Genomic DNA, 24,536 nt, shown 5'->3' with positions numbered 1-24,536 from the left:
GGACTGTTTTTGGCGTTAACCGTCAATCCCTCGCAAAAAAAAAAAATTTTCTTTTTGTCTGATAGCTGGAAAAAAAGAAAAGACTTTATTACCCGTACGGGCATTACACTTATCGCAGTAGTAACGTGGGATAATAGTAGCATTTCTGTTTGTTGCAAGTCGAAAACTTAGTATCTAGTGTAGGTCACCTACCCACGAGATCATGGTGTCGACCATGACCATCATTTCATCTCCGACGCTGGATAGAATGAGAATCTTGCTGCGCACTGTATCCATTCCCAGCTGGTCGCAAAGTTTGTGTAGTACTTGCAGATTGAAAATCTGGCAGTAGTTGTAATATCTGCAGTCGTACGATATTTTCTTGGCCAGAAGGTCTACTACTGTGTCTGTGTCTAGCAGTGTGGCGTTCCAAAGGTCTTCTGGAGGGTGCAGGTATACCCTTAGCAATTCTTGACAACTGACAGGGTCGAATCGAGCTACTATACTTGTTCTGAGACAGGCTACCGCATCCTCCCAATGCCAAGTGCGAAGCATGGTCAGGCCCAAAAGTTCCCACTCTAATCCGCTGTGTTTTTCGTCTTTATTGTTTAGGTTGATTTTGCTCAACTTTAGGTCTTGGTACAGATCCAAAAACAAATCATCTAGCCAACGCTCACAGAACCGTTTCTTTCGAGCTTCCATAGGTATATTACCATTTTCGTCGGTTATTTTGGCAGGCGTCTGGTAGAATTCAGTTTCCATTATAAAGATCTTTGTTCGGATGTTTAGTAGTCCATTCCAACCAATCTTGTTTACAATTTTCATTAATAATCCATATATTCGACTATTGAACTGTCCCAATTGTTTGCCTATCGTGTTCCTTGCTATTAAGTTCATATTTTTTATACCCTTGATCTCTTGAGGTGAGACGAAGTTGATTAAGTTGGCCGATTGCGGACCATAAATGGGGCCCAGCTTTATGGCAATGTCATCCCAAATATCTTTGGTATAGCCAACCTTTCTTTCATTAGTCATCGCAATTCTTCCGAATATTTGCTGTTTCAACTCATCTTCTTTCCAATTTCGCAACGTCCCGTAAAGATTGGTAAACTCTGTTGATGTTATGCCGAAGTGTTCCTGACTGCCATTTAATGGTTTTTTATAATAGTTGGAGGCAAGAGACTTGTCATAAAGTGCTTCCGTAACTTGGTCTGTTTTCCGCAAACGAGGCATTGAATTTATTGCAAAAAGCGCCTCATCATACTCTTCCCTCTTGATGTGACATTTGGCTAAACTGTACCAAGACTCGAAAGAATCTAAGGCTAACTCAGTCGATGTATTAGAAACACTCAACGCTAGTTCATAATCTTCTCTGTTTAGCAGAAAGTTCGCTTGAATATTTAATAAGTCGCTCATGCAATTCATTAATTGCGCTGAATTTGCATCACTAGGTGGTAAATCATCAAGCAGTAATAAAAGTGGATCCAAAGTTTCATTTAGAATGGTTACCATTTCTAGCTCTCTTGTTTGTACTTGATTTAAAAGTACAATCATCGCCACCTTATAGTGTAGGTTATGAATTGGATCTTCCTTGGTAAGTCCTTTCAAGTAATCAATGGTAGAATCTATCAAGCCAGGTGTGATGGTAATAAAACTTTTTAAGCTATACACTAAATAGTTATTCACAATGGTAATTTGCGTACTTTTGGTGCTATCCCATCCACACTCCAATGAACGAGGCAAGAACCGGCACAATAATTCAATAATCTTTTTACAGGAGGTTACAGTATCTTTCTCGATGTAAAATGGGCATTCTAACAGGCCAGGAGGTTTCAACTTTGGGTTGGTGTTTATTATAATGGTTCTGATAACGGAACTAACGAATGTTTCCTCCCACATTTTTTCTGTCATTGTCAAGTCGGTAGTTTCCCTATCACAGTCAATTGCTTTTGCCTGGAAAGTACCATCAGCATTATTTCTGATACGAATGTCCAGATTACTGAAGAAATTGAAACAGCAATAAGTGGATATGATGTCACTTGAGATATTTTTAGAAATTCGCTGATCCGATTTCAACAGCTTGAGAAATTCTACTGGTATTGAAGGACTGGAAACTTCGATTCCAGTAACATAGAAGTATTCACCGAATTCTTCTTTTTCCTGTTTATTCGAGTAGGACATATGGACTATCTCAACGGGACCCAATCCAGCATTACCAGAAGAAACAAAATCCCTGATTACGTGTGTTCTGTGATGCAAACATTCGCCAAACTTCCTTTCCAAAATGCGCGGACAACCGTGGAATATGTTCCGGTTGATGGATTGGCCATTGTTTTGAACTTGGAGTGGGCTACCGGACGTGTAATCCGTACCAGGTGCTTCATTCTGCTTTTTGGTTTCAGAACGCCAAAACAAGTTCATGGAGAACAGTGGTTATTTGATCGCCTTCTTTGCCAGCCACTTATCAGTTTTCTACCCAATCAAAGGAGATGATGAATTGACCAGGTTTTCTTTTCCCCTTAGAGAATTTGCCTTTCTTCTTCACTTCTCCAACCTATTTATACTATAAATCCGCTAAGATCTGTTTGAACCCGATTTTTCAAAGACACACAAAATAATGGCCGACAGCTCTCAATATTATAAAAAGAATATTACTTGACAATATTTATAGTTTATACATTTAAGTGAAAAAGATGATAGCATCTTCAAGATGTATCACATTTTTTCTTGAACATCAGCACCAGGTGAATACAGGGGTGGAATTAACTATTTGTAATCGTTCTACCATCACAGTTTTTTTGTTCGCAAAAGGATGGAGGCTGGAATCATAATATACAGGGTGGCTGTCATCTTGCCTGTGTACATGAGATGGAATCGTGCTTGGCGTGCTAGGAAGCACCATTGGTGAAGAGGAGTTTGATCCGATAGGTTCATCTATAGCGTTTTTAAAGATAGAAAGGGGAGGCGGACAGCAGGGAACTTGCATCTTTTCGTCTACTACCTGACATCTAGTTCTTCTAACCAGTTCCAATGGGCCTTGTCGTGGGTCTTTCAGAGTTTCCACGACGTTGAATGCTTGGCCCTTTAGTACTGCCCATTGCTTTTTCCACATTCGGACGCTGAAATCTTCGTCTCTGCTGAAGAGAGTCAAAAACTCTTGGTATGATTCTTCCCACCATTTGGTGCTTGTCAATATTGGTATGAAATGTGATCTTATTTGTTCGGAAAACGGTTTGGCCAGTATGTGCAAAGGTAAATACAACCAGCCGTATGGGTACAAACGCCACTCGTCTGGATGTTTCCATGGGAAGGCCAAACCGTTGTCAATGGCCGCTAATTTAATCTTCCACTTATTATTGGGCAGTTTGATCAATTTCAACATCCAATTGTCAAGGCCTCTATCTGTGTTTCTCATTATGTAGTCTAGGATGATCAATTTTTCTAGTTCTAATCTAAATTGACTTAAACTCTGTTCTGTCCACTCAAATTCTGTACTTTCTTCAGAATCGACCGATGTCGGTGAAGAGTTTATTTGCTTGGGCGATTTTGTATCTTTTATTATGTTCGTGCTTCCCTCTGGTATATTGCTATCGTCTTCGCCTGATTTGTGGTGAAATGAATGTTTAACATCAAAATACATTCCCGGCAATGGATACCTATCAAAGAACTCATCGGCGTTGACATAGTCTTTCAAAAAAAGTTGGAATGAGCCCAGTTTTTCTTGTTTCTTCTTTTGGAAATTGTATCCAAGTAACCATTTTTTCCTGTTATCATAGAAATTCAAAGACTTTATAGATGCGGTATCTGTGAAGGGCACCAGATGCGTTTCGAGCCGTCTATCCAGCAAGCTAGCCGCGCTTTCACAGATATACCCGAGATTGGGTATTAGACAACTTCTCCCAAACAGGCATGGAAAAAACGTGCGATGAGCCCATTTGGTCCATTTCGGAGACAACGGGCCGTATGGTTCCTCATCCTTGGGTTTGAATACGCCCACAGGTTTGCTTTCGCTGGCTGATGTTCCATACACAAAATATGAACCACTCGAGCCTGCTTTAATCCTTTCTAACTCGCGTCCAAACTTCTCCGAGGCCTCTATACAGTCAGTAACCAAATGGTCGAAGTTTCTTCTCTGTTCTTCTTCTTCTTTTCTTCGGAGTTGTTCATACATGAAGTTCCTTGTTGGATACGCTTGTAAGGGACGAAACACCGAATACTGAATTTCGTAACGGTATTCATTATCCTCTTGCCTTAATGCTTTATTCCCTGTGTCGGAAAGCACCTCAATAGCAGAGTTAGACCCTGAACCTTGGTCAAGTCGCGGGCTCTCGAATAACACGTTGGCCAGCTGTTCGCGGGAAGGGCTAAAGGGCTGCGGACCCAGCGGCGTGTCTGAAGTGTTCGTACTCAGGCTGCCTCCTGGGGACGCGTACACTATTGTGTTTCTATCCTTATGGTGTTCTTGCTGATCACGGTATTGTAACCAATCGTAGCTGTTTACTGTCACCGTTTGGTGAGGGTTTGTGGTGTGGTCATGTTGTAATATTTCGGTGCTCATAGCTCCACCAACTTCTCTAATGTTTCCAATACGTTTTGCACCGAATCATACACATATTATTTCACTGGGTTTCTTTGATCGCATCAATTGTCTAATCTAAGAAACCCAAGAGATTTTATCGGTCAAAAGGAAAATTGATGCGAAAGATAACTAACTAGGAACAGAAAAAAAGCGTCTTGTTACATACAAGTAAGGTGCTCCAGCTTAATAGAATGCTGCTCGAGAGGGAGAAATCTACATATGTACGTAGTTATATATAAATATATTCATAAATATATCCATGTGTTCATGTAACCTCAAACCATCCAGCTGCGAGTCTGTATATATACGTTTCTATTCGCATCCTTGCAAGTGTGTACAGTGTCTGCCATCTGGCCAACCCAAAGACGATACAAGAGCCGTCGTCCTGCATGTAGCAGCTTGTTGACAACGTGTACCCTCCACGCTCCAACAATCTCTAGAGAACGCAGCTGTTGTTCTTGTGGCATGCATCTAAACCTTCTCTTCCCAGCGGCATCTGTCATTAGTCAGCATCGGGTGCACGTGATCGCAACTGTGGCTGAAGGCCTCCGGTTTTTCAGCGAGGCGACTAGAATAGAGTCCTTTTTTTTTTATTTTTCACTCCCAAAAGCAGACTGAGCCAAAGGGCCATGTGCCTCCCTTGACAATGGGTGTCTTTCTTATTTATAAAGGCCAGAATGGGGGGGGGCCCTGGATGTCTTTCGTTCACTTCTTGAATCTTGAACGATCGAGAATAGTGATATTGTTGCGCCTGAGTTGCTGGATTTTTCCATCTGTTCTTGAGTTACTTGCAAGAAACTGAAAAAGTTGATATAAAAAAAGGCTAAATTTCAGAGTTAGGCTTTTCTCTTTCATCGTTTTGCCAGATAAGAACTGCTTTAGAGTAAGAACGTTACATAAATACTGAAAAATCATGGGACTGTTAGCTTTGGGAACGCCCTTGCCATGGTTTGAGTCCAGGACATACAATGAGCACATCAGGGACGAAGGTGTTGAGCAGTTATTGTACATCTTCAAGGCGGCTGCCAAAAGAGACAATGATCCTCTTTATTGGGGAGATGAGGTCGAATACATGGTGGTGGACTTCGATGACAAGGACAAAAACTCTATGCTTGACGTCTGTCATGATAAGATACTCACTGAGCTCAACGAGGAAGAGCTGCCACTCTGTGAGGCCAACGACGTCAGCTTCCATCCTGAGTATGGTCGTTTCATGTTAGAGGCAACGCCAGCTTCGCCGTACTTGAACTATGTGGGCAGTTATGTCGAGTTGAACATGCAACAAAGACGTGCCATCGCAGAATACAAATTGTCCGAATATACGAGACAAGATAATAAGAATAACGTACATGTTGGTTCCAGGTTGGTGCCTTTGACACTCACTGTCTTTCCCAGAATGGGATGCCCTGACTTTATAAACATCAAAGATCCTTGGAATCACAAAAATGCAGCTTCCAGGTCACTGTTTCTGCCCGACGAAGTCATCAATAGACATGTCAGGTTCCCCAATCTGACGGCGTCCATCAGAACCAGACGTGGTGAAAAAGTGTGCATGAACATTCCCATGTACAAGGACACGGATACTCCAGAATCAGACGATTCCATCTATGACCGAGATTGGTTTCTCCCCGAAGACAAAGAGGCCAAGGTGGCTTCCAAACCAGGGTTTATTTATATGGATTCGATGGGATTCGGTATGGGTTGCTCTTGTTTACAAGTGACTTTTCAGGCCCCCAATATTAGTAAAGCGCGCTATCTGTACGATTCCCTGGTAAATTTCGCACCCATCATGCTAGCATTTTCAGCAGCCGCTCCTACTTTCAAGGGTTGGTTGGCGGACCAAGATGTTCGTTGGAATGTCATTTCTGGCGCAGTGGACGACCGTACTCCAAAAGAAAGAGGCGTTGAGCCATTGTTGCCCAAATACAACAAGAACGGATTTGGTGGAATTTCCAAAGATGTCCAGAGTAAAGTCATCAAAATACCAAAGTCGAGGTATAGTTCAGTAGATCTTTTTTTGGGTGGGACGAAATTTTTCAATAGAACGTATAACGACACAAATGTCCCAATAAATGATAAAGTGCTGGGAAGACTACTCGAAAATGACAAAGCTCCATTAGATTACGATATGGCCAAACACTTTGCCCATCTTTATATCAGAGATCCGGTATCCACGTTCGAAGAACTACTGCATCAAGACAACAAGTCATCTACAAACCATTTTGAAAATATCCAGAGTACTAATTGGCAGACCTTACGTTTCAAACCGCCCACGCAACATGCTACTCCAGACAAAAAGGATGCGCCCGGTTGGAGAGTGGAGTTCAGACCTTTTGAAGTCCAACTGTTGGATTTTGAAAACGCCGCATACTCCATGTTTATATATTTGATCGTCGATAGCATTCTGACATTTTCTGACGACATCAATGCTTACATTCATATGTCTAAAGTTTGGGAAAATATGAAGACGGCCCACCACAGGGATGCTGTCCTGAATGAAAATTTCCATTGGAAAAAATCGTTCCAGAACAAAGATGGCGTGGAAACAGAAGAATGCTCGATAGACGAAATTTTTCACAATTCAGAGAACGGTATTTTCCCTCAATTCATTACACCAATTCTTTGCCAAAAAGGTTTCGTAGCGAGAGACTGGAAGGAATTGAAACACTCTTCCCAACATAAAAGACTATACTACTACCTAAAACTCATTTCTGAAAGAGCAAGTGGTAAACTGCCAACAACAGCGAAATTTTTTAGAAATTTTGTATTACAACATCCAAACTACAAACATGATTCGAAAGTCTCCAAATTAGTTAATTACGATTTGCTTTCCACGTGTGATAGAATTACTCATTTAGACGATTCAAAAGGTGAATTGACCTCCTTTTTAGGAAGTGAGATTGCTGACTATATAAAAGATAATAAGCCATCGATAGAAAGAAAAGCCTAAAATTTGCTTTTTTCGCAATAAAGAATCTCTATAGCAACACTAAAATGAACGCAAAATTGAGCTGCTAGTCATAACATCCTCTTTTTGACCATTTATCTAAATTCAGGTTTTTGCAATTTATTTTGAAAACTATTTTAGCATAAATGCGTATTAGCATGATCACCGATTATCGTCATTTATATATAGAAATAAAGATCGCATACCAAAAAAAAAAAAGATGTTACGGGTTTGAACCATAATCGCTGTTGTTTTACGCACTCACTAAATCTATCTTTAGGTAGCGAGGTAGTGAAAAAAATAAATCTTCCCCGCCAGGACTCGAACCTGGAATCTCCTGGTTCGTAGCCAGACGCCGTGACCATTGGGCCACGAGGAACAGATTCTTAAGTYGGCAAGGTTAACTTTCTGTGTAATCGAACGTAGTTAGACTAATTATGTAGAGCGCAAGTTTTTTTTGCACTTTTTCCTAGATATATGTGATCTTGTTATTGGAATGTCTTTTTTAATATACAATATTATACAATCATTGATCGCACCCTACCACAATTGTACGGCCAAATTATAAAGAACTTGATACTTTATGAAAAAAAATCCTTATTATAAGTCGTTTAAAATGGACTGTAAGCGATCATTAGTGACTTTGTCCATATCATTATATTCAACATTAAACTCGCCTCTTCCTTGTGACAGGCTTCTTAGCTTACTGGTGTAGGCTATAATTTCTCTCAGTGGCACTTTTGCTTTTATGATTTTTTTCAGATTAATATTAGTGTCTCGCGCATTCTTTTTACCTGTGATGGTGTGTAAGGTAGAACTGATATCAGGAGGAACATATATCCTGTTATGATTATCTGTAGAAATATTAGGGGATGGATCCGAAGATATCGGACAAGATTCATCTTCGATAGAAAGAATTTGAGCTTTCCTCGCGCCTGTCAAATCCTGTAATACTACACCAACATCAGATTGAGGAATAATAAGACTCAAGTCCATAACCGGTTCTAAAAGAGTATAGTTATTGGTTGGTAAATCGTCAAGAGCTTTGAGAATTAGGTTTCTGGTGATTTTTAAGATTTCTTGGGGACCTTCAATATCTAACGGTAAAGTCCAATCGCCTTTAATTTTGATTGAGCACCCGTACAAAGGAAAGTTGGCCAGCTTCCCCCCTCTTTGTAACCCAACAATGGAACTTGCCATAATTGAATTTATAATCGATTCTAGGGAAACTTGAAGTTTCCATTCATTATCATCATATTTGGTGTTCTTTTCCATTAATAGATAATTGTTATTAATTCCCAATGGATATGTAGCACAATCAGAGTTAGTAGCAGTGTTTGGCATTACAGATAAAGAGAACTTATAGTCGTTATCGTTTTCAAATGTTTCGAGATTTGTTTCGAGAGTAATAGTTTCTTTATAAGAAACCATCAATTGACCGAATTCCACGTCAGCTTTCAAGTCATTAATTAAACGATCTTTAGCAATTTCGAGATGTAACTCACCCATACCATTTAAGACAGTTTGACCAGTCTCTTCGTTTTTAGTAATCGACAGACTGGGATCCTCAGTGATTAATGTGTCCAAAGCGTTTTCCATTGATTTTTTATTACTCAAAGTTCTTGGTTCAATGGAAACACCAAATACTGGAGGAGGAATGGAAATCGGATTGATCTTTAACGTCAATTCCTTTTTTTTATTAAAAGATTTCAAACCATCTTTCTTCAAGGAATGGGTTATTAAAGTATCACCTGTGGAAATGCTGTTTTCTATGGTGGATCCAGTAAGTAGTCCAATTTGACCTGCAGATAAAACATTTACAGGTTGTGATGTCCCTGCATGAGGCACCAGTAATTTACCCAGTTTGAATTTTTCACCAGTGCTAGAATTATAAACAGTGTTACCACTGTTCAGTGTTCCTGAATAGATTCTAACAAAAACTTGTTTACCCCTGATTGGATCTGTAATGACCTTGAATGCGAAGGCGATACAAATATTTTTGTTGTTATTTACTAGACACCCAATTTTAGGATCGTACTTTACTGGAATATTTTCATCGTTTAACTGAGGCAACTGAGCTTCGATGGGTGAAGGAAGGTAGTTAACGATAGCGTCCAGTAAAGGTTGTACACCAATATTTTTGAATGAGGCACCACATAATATGGGCACGACCTTATTCTGCACACTTAATTTTCTTATAGAGGCATTTAACGATTGTGCAGATACTTTTGAATAATCGCCTTCTGCATCTTCCAGAAAATGCTGGACCAATTCTTCGTCATATTCAGTCAAAGTCTCTATCATTGATTCTCTACAACGGTTGTATTGCTCAAGAGAATCACTATCCAGGTCATTGATAACAATCGCGTCGGGATCCTCCTGGTTCCATGTTAAGCTTTTTCCATTTATAACATCGATGACACCTTGGAAAACATAATCGCTGCCAGTTAGCGGTTTTCTATAGTAGGGAAAATTTATCAATACTGGTTTAGTAGTTGTGCCTTGCATAAATTTCCTCATCAAGTCTTTGACTGTATGATTGAAACTTGCCCCCATCCGATCCATCTTATTAATAAAGCAGATCTTAGGTTTCGATTGACTCTGCTTCCAAACCTTCTCTGTTTGTGCCTCCACACCGGCCACAGCGTCTAGTATCACAACGCATGAATCAATAACCTTCAACGCCCTGATCACTTCGAATGTAAAGTCTATGTGGCCTGGCGTATCAATCAGATTCACTGTAAAGGAATCTCTCCAGGGGAATGAAATTGCAGCACTTTGAATGGTGATACCTCGTGATCTTTCTTGCTCCAAAAAATCTGTCATGGTGTCACCAGTGTCCACATCCCCAATGTGTTTCGAGACTCCGGCATAATAAAGCATCCTCTCTGTCGTTGTAGTCTTTCCAGCATCGATGTGGGCAATGATACCTATATTTCTCACTTTTGGCAAAGAAAATGTTGCCGTGGACAGGTTTTTCCTCCCGAGCCAAATTGCACTCAATCGGCCACTGCAAGCACTACCAGCACCTGCTCTCACTCTGGTCCATCTGTACACGCTCTGTTTCCACATAGCCTTCTCTCTTTCTCTCTCTCTCTTTCTCTCTCTCTCTTTCTCTCTATTGTACCATATTACCTTGTGTTTTGCCACCTTTGTTGATCCATCTTACATTATCTTCTTTTAACCGCCCAGCCTCCCCGCCACGGCCGTTCTCCGTGCTGATTGGTTCTCTGCCCCCAATAAGGGAAGCGGTGAAAAGTTGTTTAAACTATATGAGGCTGAAGGAACTGGGCTTTTGAGTCTGCTTTAAACGAGTTGCTAAAACTAAGGGGAGGGGAAAGACGATCGCTTGCTCGCAGTCTTTGAACCTTAACTTTTTCTTATCACACAGCACATACACAAGCGGGTCATCACTCAAATGATTCACTGCACTACGTTTATCAACAAGGAGAGAAAAGAAGACATTTGAACACAGCATACAAAGAATAAATATACATGACCAAAAAGCTACCCTCAGAGTTGAAGCAAACGAGAAGGTCTATCCAGACTGCCTGTGAGTTCTGCCATACTAAGCACATACAATGCGATGTGGGTAGACCATGTCAAAATTGTCTAAAGAGAAATGTTGGAAATGTTTGCAGAGACAAGAGGAGAAAATCAAGGAAGCGGGTGGAAAAACATAGGATACATGGTGAACCGTCTTTGGCAAAGAGGCAGACGATACATGATGTACCATCAAAGACGATTTCGCCTTCCAGCGTACAATTGGAGTTCAAGGCGCGGCCCCTTTTGGAACAGCGGGATTTTTTATCTTCAGATCTGAATAAGGCTACTCGTCCTACTACTATTCAATATACGTACAATATCAATGATAATATTCAAAACGCAGGCTCTATACCCCGCATAACAAACTTCAATACAAACAACGGTCGTGCCGCCTTGGAAAATGCATCCAATGATATACCGGCCCCACAACCATTACATTTAGTCAATGACCCCATCGTCCCCACCTTACGGAAGAGCACTCTAAACCTGAAATCACATTTCTTAGAACAAGGTAAAGCCATGCATCAACCAGTGGTTGCCAATTCGTTGGTTACTACCACTTCTAATATTCCGGTGCATCCCGGATTAAATGGCGCTAATGAAAATGACGATGCCGATGATGAAAGTAATATTCATTTTGATAGTATGTGGTGCAATGACGAGTACATGAAACTGAAGGATATAGTAGATTTTTCAACGCCGTATATACCGAACAACTCCCAGATTTTTTCACACCAAGAGACGACGTTCCCGAACGGCAATACGCCTATGAAAGGAGACTCTCCTCTTCATTTAGCGAATCTTTTAAACATGACGAAAACCACTAATAATAATAAACAATCTTCCATTGGTGGATCCGCCTCTACTTTCAACGCGTATGATGAAATCGTGTCCAGGCCCTATATTTCATTAGATATGTTGCATTCCAACTCCAATCCCAACGTAAAGCCGAATTCTTCGATTACTGAGAAAGCAGAAGAGAAAGGTGATATCTCTGATTCGGGCCAAGAAAAGCGTGATAGCGATTTTATATCACCTTCAAAGTTTCGTGAGTTAGTGAAGACTCCTCAGGACTTATATGACAACAAATTTATAATAAAACCTCATGACTATAAACTCGCGTACACCAAATTGTTAGCCTGTCTAAGAAAAAAATTCATCGAAGAAACCAAAGATGAACAATCTGGTTCTGCAGAGTCTGGAAAGCATAACCGAGGAAAGGACTTAACTCATGACCTGCAGGTTATAATACGATCCATATTGGAACGGTATGCTCCAATTTTCATTTCATTGACTTCTAATATGATCGAAGAAGATTTGTTATTACAGGAAGTCACTTTGCAGAGAGCTTTATTAGACTTGGAAAACATGGCAAAATTAGTAAGCTGCACGCCAATATGTATTTGGAGAAGATCTGGGGAAATTTGCTTCGTTAGCAATGAGTTTTATTCTTTGACGGGGTTTAATAAAAATGTAATATTAGACCGGAATTCATTCATATTCGAGTTTCTAGATCATAAAAGTGTTTCAAATTATTTTCAAATTTTTAACGAATTGTTGGCCTTTGGTTACAATGATATTAACAAAAAAAAAAAACTATTGATGTTAAATTCATCGTCTTCAACCTCGTCTAAGATTACAGACGGATTTTCTTTTACTACTGACGGGAAAGCCATCTTCACTAAATGCAACTTATTATTGAGTAACGGCCTGTATTTGAAGTGTGCTTGTTGCTGGACAGTAAAAAGAGATTTTTTCAATATTCCCATCCTGGTGATGGGTCAATTCTTACCGATTTTTGATATGGATTAGCTTATGCCTTTTACTAGCAAGAGATGATCAACTTGTTTTTTTCGTCCATTTCTGACCCTTGACTTTCATATAATTATATTATTTATTCTTTACCTAGCTTTCCTACGTTATATATTTTACGTTGTAATTATTTTTGCTGATAGCTTCTCTAATATTTATATTTATGTAGGTTTTAACAGTTTATTTTTTACTTAATGTCACAAAAGATAGAAATTACCGTTTAACAAATGAATTCTTCTAAAAAGAAAACTTTAATAAAGCCTGCTGCACAAAATATAATACGGCTCATCAATTATATCAGTTGTACGGGTTGCCGTAGATTGTCCATCAATTAAACAATGATTTTTTGTTTATTCTTGAAACCCTACTTGTTTTTCTGTTTATTCTTGAAAACCCTACTTGTTTTTCCTTTTCATTGCCATTATCCGGGTTATAAAACAATTTCAAAGAGAAGTTTTTTTCATTGCTCAGTTTGGACAGAAGTAAAAAGTATAAATAGTGCAAGTGCCATCCAATGGTAAAAAATTTTTTCTCACTGTTATATTTTGTTTAATAATCAATTTTTTCTTTGATGTTTTCTTAAAAGGCTAACATCAGTAGTGGTTAATACTATCTTTTGATAATATTAATTTCATTATACCATAGAAACCTAAAGATTGAATCATTTTTGTTCTTCATGTTATAAAATCTGGGCAATAAAGAGCTTGCTCTTTTGCGTCCATTTTGCGTAATAAGTTAATACTGGAACGAGAATAATTTAAATCATTTCATCATAACCCATAGCTGAATGAATTTTGACCACTCCTAAACAAAGTAGCTACAATTTTCATTTCGTTTCCGGTTTCTTAGATCAAATATTATTCTGAAGAAGTTTCCTGATTATAAATTAGGGAAAGGTTCGCGTTTTTAGAGAATTGCATAATGCGATTTGAGAGTTTAAATTCCGATGCGACTTTTCTTCATGATAAGACAGTTTATATTTTGTATATTTTTTATTTTTATTCTTTTTTCGTAGAATTCAAGGGAAACAGATCCATCTTGAAACACTGCAGAAGCTTTCGGAACAAACGCTTACTTGGCTGTGTATGTTATCGAACACCTTTCTTGGGTTGACGTCAAAAATTTGTAAATCGAAAAGACATTCGAGTATATTTTCTGTGGTATATAATACTAATATTAACTAAATACAAGAGTAATGATCCTGAACTTTTGAAGTACAGGAAGTGACCAATTAGGGCAAATATATGCTGCGGTTCATGTTTGGACAACACTTATGATATGACGGTAGTAAAATTTCCTAAACTATTGATTGGGGCTTGCATTTTTATCTGCACCAGGTGGACTTGTTGAATTTGGAGGAGGTCTCGACGTTGAGGCGTCCCCCGCCTTCGCCCCAGCTTGCTTTTCCCTTTGAGCCAGCTCCCATTTTAATCTTTCTGCTGCTCGATAAACTTTACTCTGTAAATAAAAGCTTCCACCTTTTTCTTTATCATTAACTTCAAATAAATAGTTGAATCTGTCGTTGATTTTGTCCATGTTCAAGCCGCCTTTCGCTTCTTCGATATTAAGGATTTTACAACTTTCATCTAATGTAATGCCACCATATTCACCTTTGCCTGTTCCTCTTCTTGAAGCATTAGTAGCACCTTGCTTTACTGATTGTGAAGCCGCTTGTCTGTAAGCCTCAGCGAATGCTTTTCCAAAAACTTGAGTTCCTGTGATTATGACTTGTATGAAAGCCCTATGAGCCATGTTTATATTTAGTAGTCTCTGATGTTACTGCGTTTATATCTTAAAATTTTGCTATATTTTTTCATGTTAGAGATTAAATGCCTGAATCAGATGCAAATGAGCTTTAGTTTGAAGCTTTTATAAATTGTGACGTGCAAAATGATAAATCCAACGTGATAGTAAGACTACACTTGTGATTAATATGAATGTCACTCACACTAGTCTAGCCATCGACCTCTCTATGATATTTATCGTATTCTTTTTATGAAGGTCTCGACCTTTGAAAAGAAAAGGTATGCGTAACAAAATCGTTAACATTATCTTGAAGTCTAATTACTAGAGAGACAGGTGTATTATTTAAAATTAGAGCATGGATTTTTCTATGGTTACAAAGTGTCAAAATATTACAGAGAGTCTACCGTATTTTTGCTATCAAAACAAAATAAAAATAAAAAGAAAAATAAAAAGAAAATGAGAATGAAATGAAAAATATCCTGAAATAAATTGTGGCACTGTAACAAATCTGCAGTTTTTGAAGTAAAAGTTGTAATATTTTAAAACTCGTCACGTTTCTTACAATTGTCCATTATCGTATTAAAGTAAGATTTGCTAGATAGCGTTTCGTTCGTATTTTTCGTGAATTTTTCGGAAAACTTTTTGATTTTAGTTATAGGGCAGTTTTGGCCCTTGTATCCACATACACAATCACAATTTGTTAAAATAGTCTTTATCGAACCCATCAACCAAAACTTGTCAAGATCTGGTAGGGTATCCAAGTCTTTAGATGCATTTATCAACTCCCAAATAGGATTCCTTAGATCCCATTGCCATTTAAGGCTTATCTCTTCTCCCATTTTAATATCCCTTGTAGCCATTAAGACAAACGTGACCCTACAGTCACTGTCCCCTCTTGGCCTTTCGTTAAGCGGTCTTACAGTTATCAATTCTACGTTAGGTTCACAACTTCGTCTTACATACCTTGTTAATCCACCCACCTCTCTTGAATCTATAAATAAAGGCCAGTGTGGGTGAAATAGTACTTTTGGTTGTGTTGTACCCATCAAGCGATAATCGTTACTTGCGTTTGTCAGGTAATTTTTCTGAAAGTCAATTTCGCCTAGGTATTCTTGAATCAGCTGTCCTTTAACACAAGACTTTGAAATGAATACACCAAAGTCTTTCCCGTTCGAAGATTTTTTAATATCAATGTCCACCGATTCAAAGCTCTCCCAGTTAGAGCATACGACCCAGTCGTCATCATAGTGGCTATCGATAAACATTTTGACATACTTGTCCTTATATTTTGATGCTGTTATAAGTTTGAATTCTGTATCATTGGAAGAGGTTATTTCATTCAGAAGAGGTTTAAGAAAGTGGCCTGGTACTACTACCTTTTCAGGTTTCGATTTTTTCCGTACACTGTCATTATCCTTGGTAGTTATATTTGGCGTAGTCATACATTCAAGATGACGTTTTCTGGATTGTGCTTCCGAACCATTCACCATCTGTCGTTGTTGTTGCTCTGCGTGTAGAATCGATGTTGTTACTATAGAAGAAAACTGGAACAGGCGCTGATCTCCCATTTTTCTGGGAAATATCATTGGTTTTGCCTGTCCAGTCTGTAATGCTGTCTTTGTGTCACATCTCTTGCAAACAAAGTCTCTTTTCACTGGATCTGATTTCTTGAATGCATAGCACAGCTTATGCTGCCATGTTTTGCACTTGTTACATTGTATAAACAACCCATCCTTAGATTCACTTGAGCCGCAGATACACGCACTAACAGGTTTGTTATTTTCAACAGTCAATGGTAGTGGTGTTTTGCTTTTTCCCGTTGGTTCTTTATGAGTGGCCTGGACCTTGGAACTTTGGTTTTGATTTTGTTTCTTTAGTGGGAATGGGATGGTAGCTGCTGTTGCCAGAGCTACGGCCGCTGCTATACCTCTTTTATTCGATGATATAGTATTAGATGCGTTTGATGAAGAATGATGGCCGAAAACACTTCTTTCATTTTGAAGCAAATGCATAGGTGTTGGACCAGCTGTAGCCATTGGGTTGAATGTTCTCACGGGCATATATTGAGGAGATATTGGTGTTTCTGAAGCTGCACTACTTATGGACAGAGGTGTATGATCGCCGTAGTCTTTTGACATCGAACTGTTGGATGAAGAATATGAAGACGACCTTGATATAACTTTATCGGTAGTAGAATATGCTCTCCCTTGCCTTGTTTGACGAGAAGGTAGCGATTCTGGAGAAGTCATGTTTGAAGACAAAATATTGTGTCCGTTGCTGCTATTGAGATTAACAATTATGTTCCGGTAGTATGTACTGTTTCCTTTCTCTTACCTTGAAGAGTCCTGGTTAATAAACTTGAACCAATATACCCTGTTTTCTCCTTTTTCAACAAAAAAGGTGATGAGATGGCTAATAGATAGCGATTTGTAAATTTTAAAATATCTTATATGAAGGTTCACAAATGTATATAGCCGTGCAATACCAAGGCGACGTTCCTTATATACTTCCAATTACTTCCCAATAGCAATAATAGAGTTTTATGAAGGAAAAAGGAGGTGGTTATTGATCACCAGGAAGTTTGGCATCAAAAGCAAACGACTAGTAGAAAGGAACGCCTGGCTGCAGCACCTTCTGTGTGCATGATTACATGTACTCGAGGTGCGGACGAGAAAAAAGCCAGAAAATGTGCAAGATTAAAGGTACCTCGATGAACGAGGTCGAGCGTCAAAGGGCGGGTATAAGCGAAGAAAAGCGACGGCGCCAGCCAAGCAAAGCCAAACGAAGAGATCGACTCTCGATTGAGACGCAGCTTTTTTTTTGTTACCTATACCTGTGTGATTTGATTGTCCAGTGCGATAGAGTTCCACTGCATATACGACGGTGCCTTCGTGCCTGATGTAGGCGGACTATTTCATCTCGTTAAAACTCTTCAAGCTGCATAATGTAACGTGCAAAAAATGTTAGAGAGAAGTAAAAAACTCAGGTGAGTTCTTGGTATATGAAAAACGAATGTGATTGCGTGTATATGCGCCGTCGGTCTTGGCCTTTTGTTAATGTCCGGCTAGTTAGGTATAACTTCCGTAAACGCTGGCACGCCAGTCTCGTATGTCGGTTCTCCTTTGCTTCTTGCCTATTGTTTTCGTGCCTGAAACCTTATATCCCTTCTCTCGCGTGGCATTCGGCGATCTCGCTTTCCTGGGTGAAGTCACAAACGAAAGACATCAAAATCAAAACAAAGGAGAGCCAAGCTCGTCGTTTAGAAAAAAAACAACTGTGGGTGGTGTTTACTACTGACTTCAAATACGTACACCACCTTTTAGGGAAAGGAATGTTTCCATGTAGACTCATCTTTCTTTGCATATAGCCTAGACTCCCAATAAAATACGTGTCGTATTTTATTGGTCCATGGAACCTCTTTGTATGTGGTTTGCTTCGACCGAAAATTTTCTTCTGCCTTTTCTTCGTATGCAGTAATAGGGTTTTGGTAAATTAGCGGGTCCATCGCTGCTGTGTTTCCCAGTTAACGATAAATACACTAGTATTCTGTCACACGGTAGAGCTCTCTATGTCAATTGGCATTGATTCTTTCCTGATTTTTGCGCGATTCGATTTAATCACAGCGTGGTCTTTGCACGAAGGGCATTCCAAATGAACGAACGTAATGAACGAAGAGTTTTTGCAGGGTAAGAAAACTTTTTTTCATTTTTTTTTCACCTCTTTCTAATTAGCTCAGACGTCAAGTAGCCGCCAAGATCAAATATCAACAGCGGTAACAAATGGACGGGAGAACATGATGTACCAAAGCACTGTTTCAAAATAATCGCATGACGGCCAGATATAAAGTCATCGAGGAAGTACTGTATTAGGCAAAGCAGTAGCTATTTAGGTGAATATATACATACATATATATATACACAAATTATTAGTAGATGATGGATTCCTAAAAGGTTATATTCCCAAAATGTTGGTTTTGGTTAGATAAATGAGACTCAAACTTTTCCTGTGATTTGTCTAATGTAGGTATCAAGAAATTTCTTGGAGTAAAGTCTGGCATTGAATTAAATGAATCGCCTAAAGATGCATTACCCAGGAAATTACTACCCTTTTGATATGGCTTTTCAGTATGTGTATAATTCGAATCGTTTACAAATGGTAAGACAATATCTTCATCAAAATCTGTATGCTCATTAAACGGTTGCTTTTTGTGGAATTCGTCTTGTTCAGGAATCTCTAAATCAAAAAATAGTTGTTCCATATTATCTGCTTCATCTTTATTTATGATCTCAATATCATTTGTCAACTGTCTAATATTGGATAGCGAATTTTCCAAGACTTCTTCATCAGGCAGTTGACACAGTGCTAAGTTATTACGGATCTCTTTTGATAAGTCCGTTTCATCAATAGAGTCCGAAATGGTGGAATCCGTATCCACGTCAGGTATTGAATGGTCATCGTTATCTTCTTCAACGAACTCGTTTAAAAATTCTACCAAGGTTAGTTTTTCTTGATTCAAATTTGGTGTACACACTGTTTGAGAGTTATTGTCGTTGTGGTTGATGTCAAAATCGTGAGACTCGGTTTCAACCGGCACTTTGGTTGAGGAATTAAAGTATAATGGCTTTGTATTTTTTGCTGCCAGTGGGTTTATGCCTGCGAAAATCAACGCTTGTTCTGTGTTAGTTGTGTCTGTTCTCGTCTCCACTTGAGATGCCACGGTATTTTCAAAAAATGGCATTTCGCATAGCTCTTGAGCTGTGGCTCTTTCATTGGGATCCCACCTTAAACATTTTTTGACAACATCAGACAAGTCAGATAACTGGGAACTGGAAAGCAAATGGTCCAATGAAGAACCCTCCACATCTGGTAATTTCAAGTTCAATTTATGAACTAATTTACTGGCATCATCCCAAAACCCACCAGGTGGAGGAGTAATAATATGGTTTGTATTAGCAAAATCGGGACTTTTGATAGGTGTACCAAGGACTTCTAAAATCTTCCAAATTTGGTCTATTTCGTTAGCACCGGGGAAAAGTGCTCTAAAAACAGTAACTTCCACTGCAACGCACCCAAAAGCCCAGATATCCAAAGGTTTAGAATAATATCCACTTCTCAATAGTATTTCAGGTGACCTGTACCATCTTGTGGAAACATAGGCAGTATATGGGTTCTTATTCTCTACATGACGTGCTAAACCAAAATCTGCTAGCTTGATAACGTAGTTATCTTGATAACCGATCTGGTTCATATATTCCTTATCGAAATATTGGGTGCTTGGAGTAATCAGAATATTTTCAGGCTTCAAATCTCTGTGGAAGAAATTTTCTTGATGGATATGTTTCAGCCCAGCCAATATTTGAGAGAGAATAGATTTCAAAGAAGGAATGGAAAAGACTCGGCGTCCTCTATGCTTCATCATTTGGTATAAGTTTTGTTCCATACATTCCATCACGATATGTAGTTGATAGTTTTCAGAATCAATGAATACTTCAAAAATTTGTATCAAATGATCATTTGCGGGGATTGCTAGTATGAACTTAATTTCTCGGACCCTTGTGTAATCCTGCAAGGTGTGCAATTTTGTCATCATTGTCTTTATGGCCACAACACCTTGAGTCTTTGTTATATAGTTATGATGTCCATTTTTGGGCTGGTCCATCAAAGTACCCCTTAAATCCTGTTGTTGTCTACCTAATATGTTTGACAAGGAGAATTGTGCCTTTGCCAAGGTCACACAACCGAACGACCCTGCTCCCAGTTTTTCGATGAGTTGGTATCTATCAGATAGAGTCTTCAAAGGAATAGATAGGGGTGGGTTGTCGACATCCGGCGGGATGCTGAACTCTGAACCACTGCTGGAACTTTGCCTACAACGTTTTTCAACCATAAGTAAATATATATATAAGTAGAGTAATCCTCTTCTTGTGTTTGCGTTAGTTTTCTTCCCACTTTTTTTATTTTCCACCTATTTTTTGGTGAAATAATAAAAAAAAGAGAAGAGGAATCTGATAACAGTTGCACGTCTATATTGTTGAACTGCTACACAAAACAACACTAGTGTTCCTTTTCTATCCTTAATAAACAAAGAAAAACTTTTTGGGGAGGGGGGCTAAAAGTAAAATGGCGAAAGAAAGAGTGGAGTACAGACAACCAGAAACAAACTTTTAAAACTTCTTTATTTTCTTTTGTGTAGAGTATTTGTGGGAGAATGTGTGGTATGAGAGTACAAAACGAAAGAAGTGTTCAGTAAAAGAAAATAGAAAGGGCAGCAACATGCCACCTTAATATACTTATAAGATTCCGCCCATCTTCCCAATATACTTTTTGCTATCAGCGCTTGTCTGTGGCGTTTGCCGCCCAAGGTTCCCGTCGATCCTTGCTGCAGTCAAATGCAGGAGTGCTTTTAGTCAAAAAATAGATTCTTTTCTTCCACAAAAACCCAAATAGCCGCCGAGCCTTAAAAAGTTGGACGAACGGAGGAAAAATTACACCCTTACCGCAGAAGCGGGTAACGGAGCGTTGTTGATACTTTGCAACGAATGCGCGGAAGCAATAACCCCCCTCTTCATTTAGGCTGGAACTACATATCTGCAAAAGCAAGGTCTCTAGCGGATTCCTCTCTTTCTTGCTCACCTCAAACCATAGGCTTGTGGAGACTCGATGAAACGGCTCTTACAAGAGAGTCCTCTAGCATTCTTGTGCGCTACTGACGTGGGGCAATGCATTGCCTGGCGCGGCGCGGCAGTTTTCACTCCTTTGGCCTTAACAGGCCAAAACCAACGTAAAGTGAATTTGGCCGGAACGGGTGGAGGAAAGGGAAAAGCCGAATTCGTTGAATTGTATCGAAAAGGCCCACCGCTTACCCGGACAAGGCCCCTCATTGGCCACGTTGAGGGCCATGACGTCGTACCGCGCCTTTCTTTTTTTCTCGGTTTTAGCTCCTCGAGAAAAAAGGGGGCACTGGGTTTCTTCTCTACAATAACGCAGGAGCTGCAAAAGAGCTGTCGGTTTTCGTGCCCGAGTTAACCTTGATCTGCACGCCATTCCTGTTCTGCTGCCATTTGCTTGTTACCATCTGAAAACTGCTCGAGGCAAACTATCGCCAGCTTTTCATTATGCCATTTCAAAATGACGAAACTCGGAAGAACTTCAAAAAAGAAAAAAACCGGATAAAAGCCTTGTTTATAGAAAAGGTCAGTGCTGTATTTTCCAAATGTTTCCGATCTAGCACATTTGAAACATAGGTAAATATTGATATATAATTCTTTTCTTGCTCAGAAGTATGTGATTATCATATAACTATATAGCTCCCGTAGGAAAGCAATAACTAGGAAAAAATAAGATCGAAGACTCGAGTAGCTTAAGAATGGTTAAGATAAATGAGAAAGCGGCCCCTTCTGGGTCTAGTTCTCAAACAGGGAGCTCGAAGCGAACTCAATCGAGTTTAGCTCTTGATGGTGATAGCAACTACCAAACCCCGGGCAATTCAGGCGACGAGGTCAGCAGGAGTGCTTCTGGTTCAGGCCAGTTCACTTTTAGAGCAGACCCAGATGCTTCCCAAAATGACAACAAGAATGTAAGATTTACGAGTAATGCAGATGATGCAGAAAATGACGCGTCCTCCAAATTTACAGAAACTAGCTCTAATTCCAGGAGCAATGATGAGCAAGAGGTCGATGGAGATAAACCTCGTCGTCGCAAAAGGAAGGCTAAGGTATCCTTTACACATTTGAGAAACAACGGTGAGGATGGAGACGATGAGACTTTCATCAAAAAGATAATAAACAATTTAACTGGCAATCAGGGGGGCTTAGTCCCTGGGCTAGCGCCAGTATCGTCAGACAGAGAAAATAATAAAGATGATTTGGAAAACTCCCAAAAAGAAGATATCCCCTTATCTGACCTAACGGATGCGTCCAAAATTGTGAACGTGCACGACGGTGACAATAAAGAAAAATTGAGAGCATTGAGACTAGAAAATGACTTGAATTCCACTTCAGACGGTGAAACGTTAGGGTCAAACTCAAAAAATTCATTCTTAGCACCTGCAGTGGACCATTTTGACGATTATGCAGAAAATAATTCATCGGACGATAACGAAGGTTTCACCGAAACTTCCACATACGTGCCGCCTCCAACTCAAGTGAGGAGTGGTGTGTTGGGGTCCTTATTGAAGCTTTACCAAAACGACGAATTAAATGCAAGCTCTATTTATTCAGAGTCGCAAGCTCCAACAGATGATGAAAAAACTTTGTCTGCCGCTATTGAGGGCCAGAGTCTTCCGGCAATTAAGCGTACTAGGTTACAAGACTTAAAAGGTAAAGCTAAAAAGGGTAAGATACCAAAATTGAAAAAGAGGTTGAAGACTGAAGCAAAGATAACTGTCCATATCGCAGACATTTTGCAAAGACACCGTTTTATTCTGCGCATGTGCAGGGCCCTCATGATGTATGGTGCCCCCACACACAGACTCGAGGAATATATGATTATGACCTCAAGAGTCCTTGAAATAGACGGCCAGTTTCTGTATCTTCCAGGTTGTATGATTGTCTCATTTGGTGACGCCACAACAAGAACATCTGAAGTTCAATTAGTGAGATGCAACCAAGGTTTAAACCTTTGGAAACTACACCAGGTTCACGCCATTTACAAAAGAGTTGTCCATGATACTATGGGTGCCGATGAAGGTAATTCCCTACTTGATCAGATATTGGCAGACACGAACTTATACCCACCATGGGTGTGTGTTTTATTATATGCATTTTGTTCTGCTATGGTCACTCCATATGCCTTTGGCGGTGATTGGGTGAACTTGGCAATCTCATTTTTCATGGGTCTTTGTGTAGGGTCTTTGCAATTCATTCTTTCACAGAAATCCTACATGTACTCGAACGTTTTCGAAATTTCTGCATCCATTGTTGTTAGCTTCTGTGGTAGAGCTTTCGGCTCTATTCCTCATTCAAATATCTGCTTTGGTGCCGTCACACAAGGTTCCCTGGCTCTAATTCTTCCAGGTTATATAATTTTGTGCGGCGCTTTAGAACTACAAAGTCGTAGTCTGGTTGCCGGTGCGGTCCGTATGTTTTACGCTATAATTTACTCCTTGTTTTTGGGTTTCGGTATCACGCTGGGCTCAGCTTTGTTCGGGTGGATGTATACCAATGCAACAAACCAAATTTCGTGTCCTCAAATAATTTCTCCGTGGTTTAGGTTTCTCTTCGTCCCTGCATTTACTATCAGTATATCCTTATTGAATCAAGCACACATATCGCAATTGCCCGTTATGGTTTTCATATCTTGCAGTGGTTATGTCGTGACATACTGGGCAGGTAAGCATTTTGAAAACTCTACAGAATTTACTGCTGCTTTGGCTGCATTCGTTATCGGTGTTATGGGTAATTTATACTCTAGAATTTGGAAAGGTTTAGMAGTATCTGCCATGTTACCTGCAATCTTTGTTCAAGTGCCCTCCGGTATTGCTTCGCAAAACTCTTTACTTTCTGGGCTACAAAGTGCAAACACGATTGTTAATCGTAATGGAAGTACTGCCACCACCAGCACATCTGACCCCTCATCTTCAATGTCATTCGGTATGACAATGATTCAAGTGTGTGTAGGTATTTCTGTAGGATTATTTGCCTCATCGCTCTTTGTTTATCCCTTTGGTAAAAAGAAAACTGGTCTTTTCAGTTTATAGTGCCCCGAAAGTATACCTTGTGAGCAAAACGTCAGAAATTCAGTAACAAACATATTTAATATTCTCATCATGACCCTTTATCACCATAAAACCTTACGACTGGCACAAAAGCTTTAAAAAATTTATAGATATACTATTCAGAGTACTCAATTCATGACAACACTATTCATGGGTTTTTCAGTACCTGTTTCACTTTTATTAAGAAATACCTATATACGCAGACATGTATA

General features: G+C 39.4%; 9 protein-coding genes and 1 non-coding gene across 10 annotated transcripts; 3 read left to right on the top strand and 7 right to left on the bottom strand.

Moving 5' to 3' along the window:
• Positions 1 to 174: 174 nt before the first annotated feature.
• On the bottom strand, positions 175 to 2,400 carry CHS6 (Chs6p; the record flags this gene model as incomplete). Its single annotated transcript, XM_018366023.1, has 1 exon — positions 175 to 2,400. The coding sequence occupies one exon, from the start codon at positions 2,398 to 2,400 to the stop codon at positions 175 to 177; it is 2,226 nt and encodes a 741-aa protein (XP_018221229.1).
• Positions 2,401 to 2,713: 313 nt separating this feature from the next.
• LSB6 (1-phosphatidylinositol 4-kinase LSB6) lies at positions 2,714 to 4,537 on the bottom strand (the record flags this gene model as incomplete). Its single annotated transcript, XM_018366022.1, has 1 exon — positions 2,714 to 4,537. One exon carries the CDS (start codon positions 4,535 to 4,537, stop codon positions 2,714 to 2,716), a length of 1,824 nt encoding a protein of 607 aa, XP_018221228.1.
• Positions 4,538 to 5,471: 934 nt separating this feature from the next.
• On the top strand, positions 5,472 to 7,508 carry GSH1 (glutamate--cysteine ligase; the record flags this gene model as incomplete). Its single annotated transcript, XM_018366021.1, has 1 exon — positions 5,472 to 7,508. One exon carries the CDS (start codon positions 5,472 to 5,474, stop codon positions 7,506 to 7,508), a length of 2,037 nt encoding a protein of 678 aa, XP_018221227.1.
• A 303-nt stretch (positions 7,509 to 7,811) lies between these two features.
• Positions 7,812 to 7,884, bottom strand: DI49_2918. Its single transcript has one exon. It is a non-coding gene; the product is annotated as a tRNA-Arg (tRNA).
• A 221-nt stretch (positions 7,885 to 8,105) lies between these two features.
• Positions 8,106 to 10,577, bottom strand: MEF2 (mitochondrial elongation factor MEF2; the record flags this gene model as incomplete). Its single annotated transcript, XM_018366020.1, has 1 exon — positions 8,106 to 10,577. One exon carries the CDS (start codon positions 10,575 to 10,577, stop codon positions 8,106 to 8,108), a length of 2,472 nt encoding a protein of 823 aa, XP_018221226.1.
• Positions 10,578 to 11,000: 423 nt separating this feature from the next.
• Positions 11,001 to 12,863, top strand: GSM1 (Gsm1p; the record flags this gene model as incomplete). Its single annotated transcript, XM_018366019.1, has 1 exon — positions 11,001 to 12,863. One exon carries the CDS (start codon positions 11,001 to 11,003, stop codon positions 12,861 to 12,863), a length of 1,863 nt encoding a protein of 620 aa, XP_018221225.1.
• Positions 12,864 to 14,165: 1,302 nt separating this feature from the next.
• Positions 14,166 to 14,615, bottom strand: PAM16 (import motor complex subunit PAM16; the record flags this gene model as incomplete). The annotated part of the gene is made up of 1 exon (XM_018366018.1): positions 14,166 to 14,615. One exon carries the CDS (start codon positions 14,613 to 14,615, stop codon positions 14,166 to 14,168), a length of 450 nt encoding a protein of 149 aa, XP_018221224.1.
• Positions 14,616 to 15,148: 533 nt separating this feature from the next.
• On the bottom strand, positions 15,149 to 16,858 carry SET4 (Set4p; the record flags this gene model as incomplete). The annotated part of the gene is made up of 1 exon (XM_018366017.1): positions 15,149 to 16,858. One exon carries the CDS (start codon positions 16,856 to 16,858, stop codon positions 15,149 to 15,151), a length of 1,710 nt encoding a protein of 569 aa, XP_018221223.1.
• A 1,694-nt stretch (positions 16,859 to 18,552) lies between these two features.
• On the bottom strand, positions 18,553 to 20,496 carry IME2 (protein kinase IME2; the record flags this gene model as incomplete). Its single annotated transcript, XM_018366016.1, has 1 exon — positions 18,553 to 20,496. One exon carries the CDS (start codon positions 20,494 to 20,496, stop codon positions 18,553 to 18,555), a length of 1,944 nt encoding a protein of 647 aa, XP_018221222.1.
• Positions 20,497 to 21,975: 1,479 nt separating this feature from the next.
• DI49_2912 (threonine/serine exporter family protein) lies at positions 21,976 to 24,306 on the top strand (the record flags this gene model as incomplete). The annotated part of the gene is made up of 1 exon (XM_018366015.1): positions 21,976 to 24,306. One exon carries the CDS (start codon positions 21,976 to 21,978, stop codon positions 24,304 to 24,306), a length of 2,331 nt encoding a protein of 776 aa, XP_018221221.1.
• Between the last annotated feature and the right edge of the window lie 230 nt (positions 24,307 to 24,536).

This window comes from Saccharomyces eubayanus, chromosome X (assembly GCF_001298625.1).
Source record: "Saccharomyces eubayanus strain FM1318 chromosome X, whole genome shotgun sequence".
Lineage (NCBI taxonomy): Eukaryota > Fungi > Ascomycota > Saccharomycetes > Saccharomycetales > Saccharomycetaceae > Saccharomyces > Saccharomyces eubayanus.
This window is presented reverse-complemented; position numbering and strand designations above follow the sequence as displayed.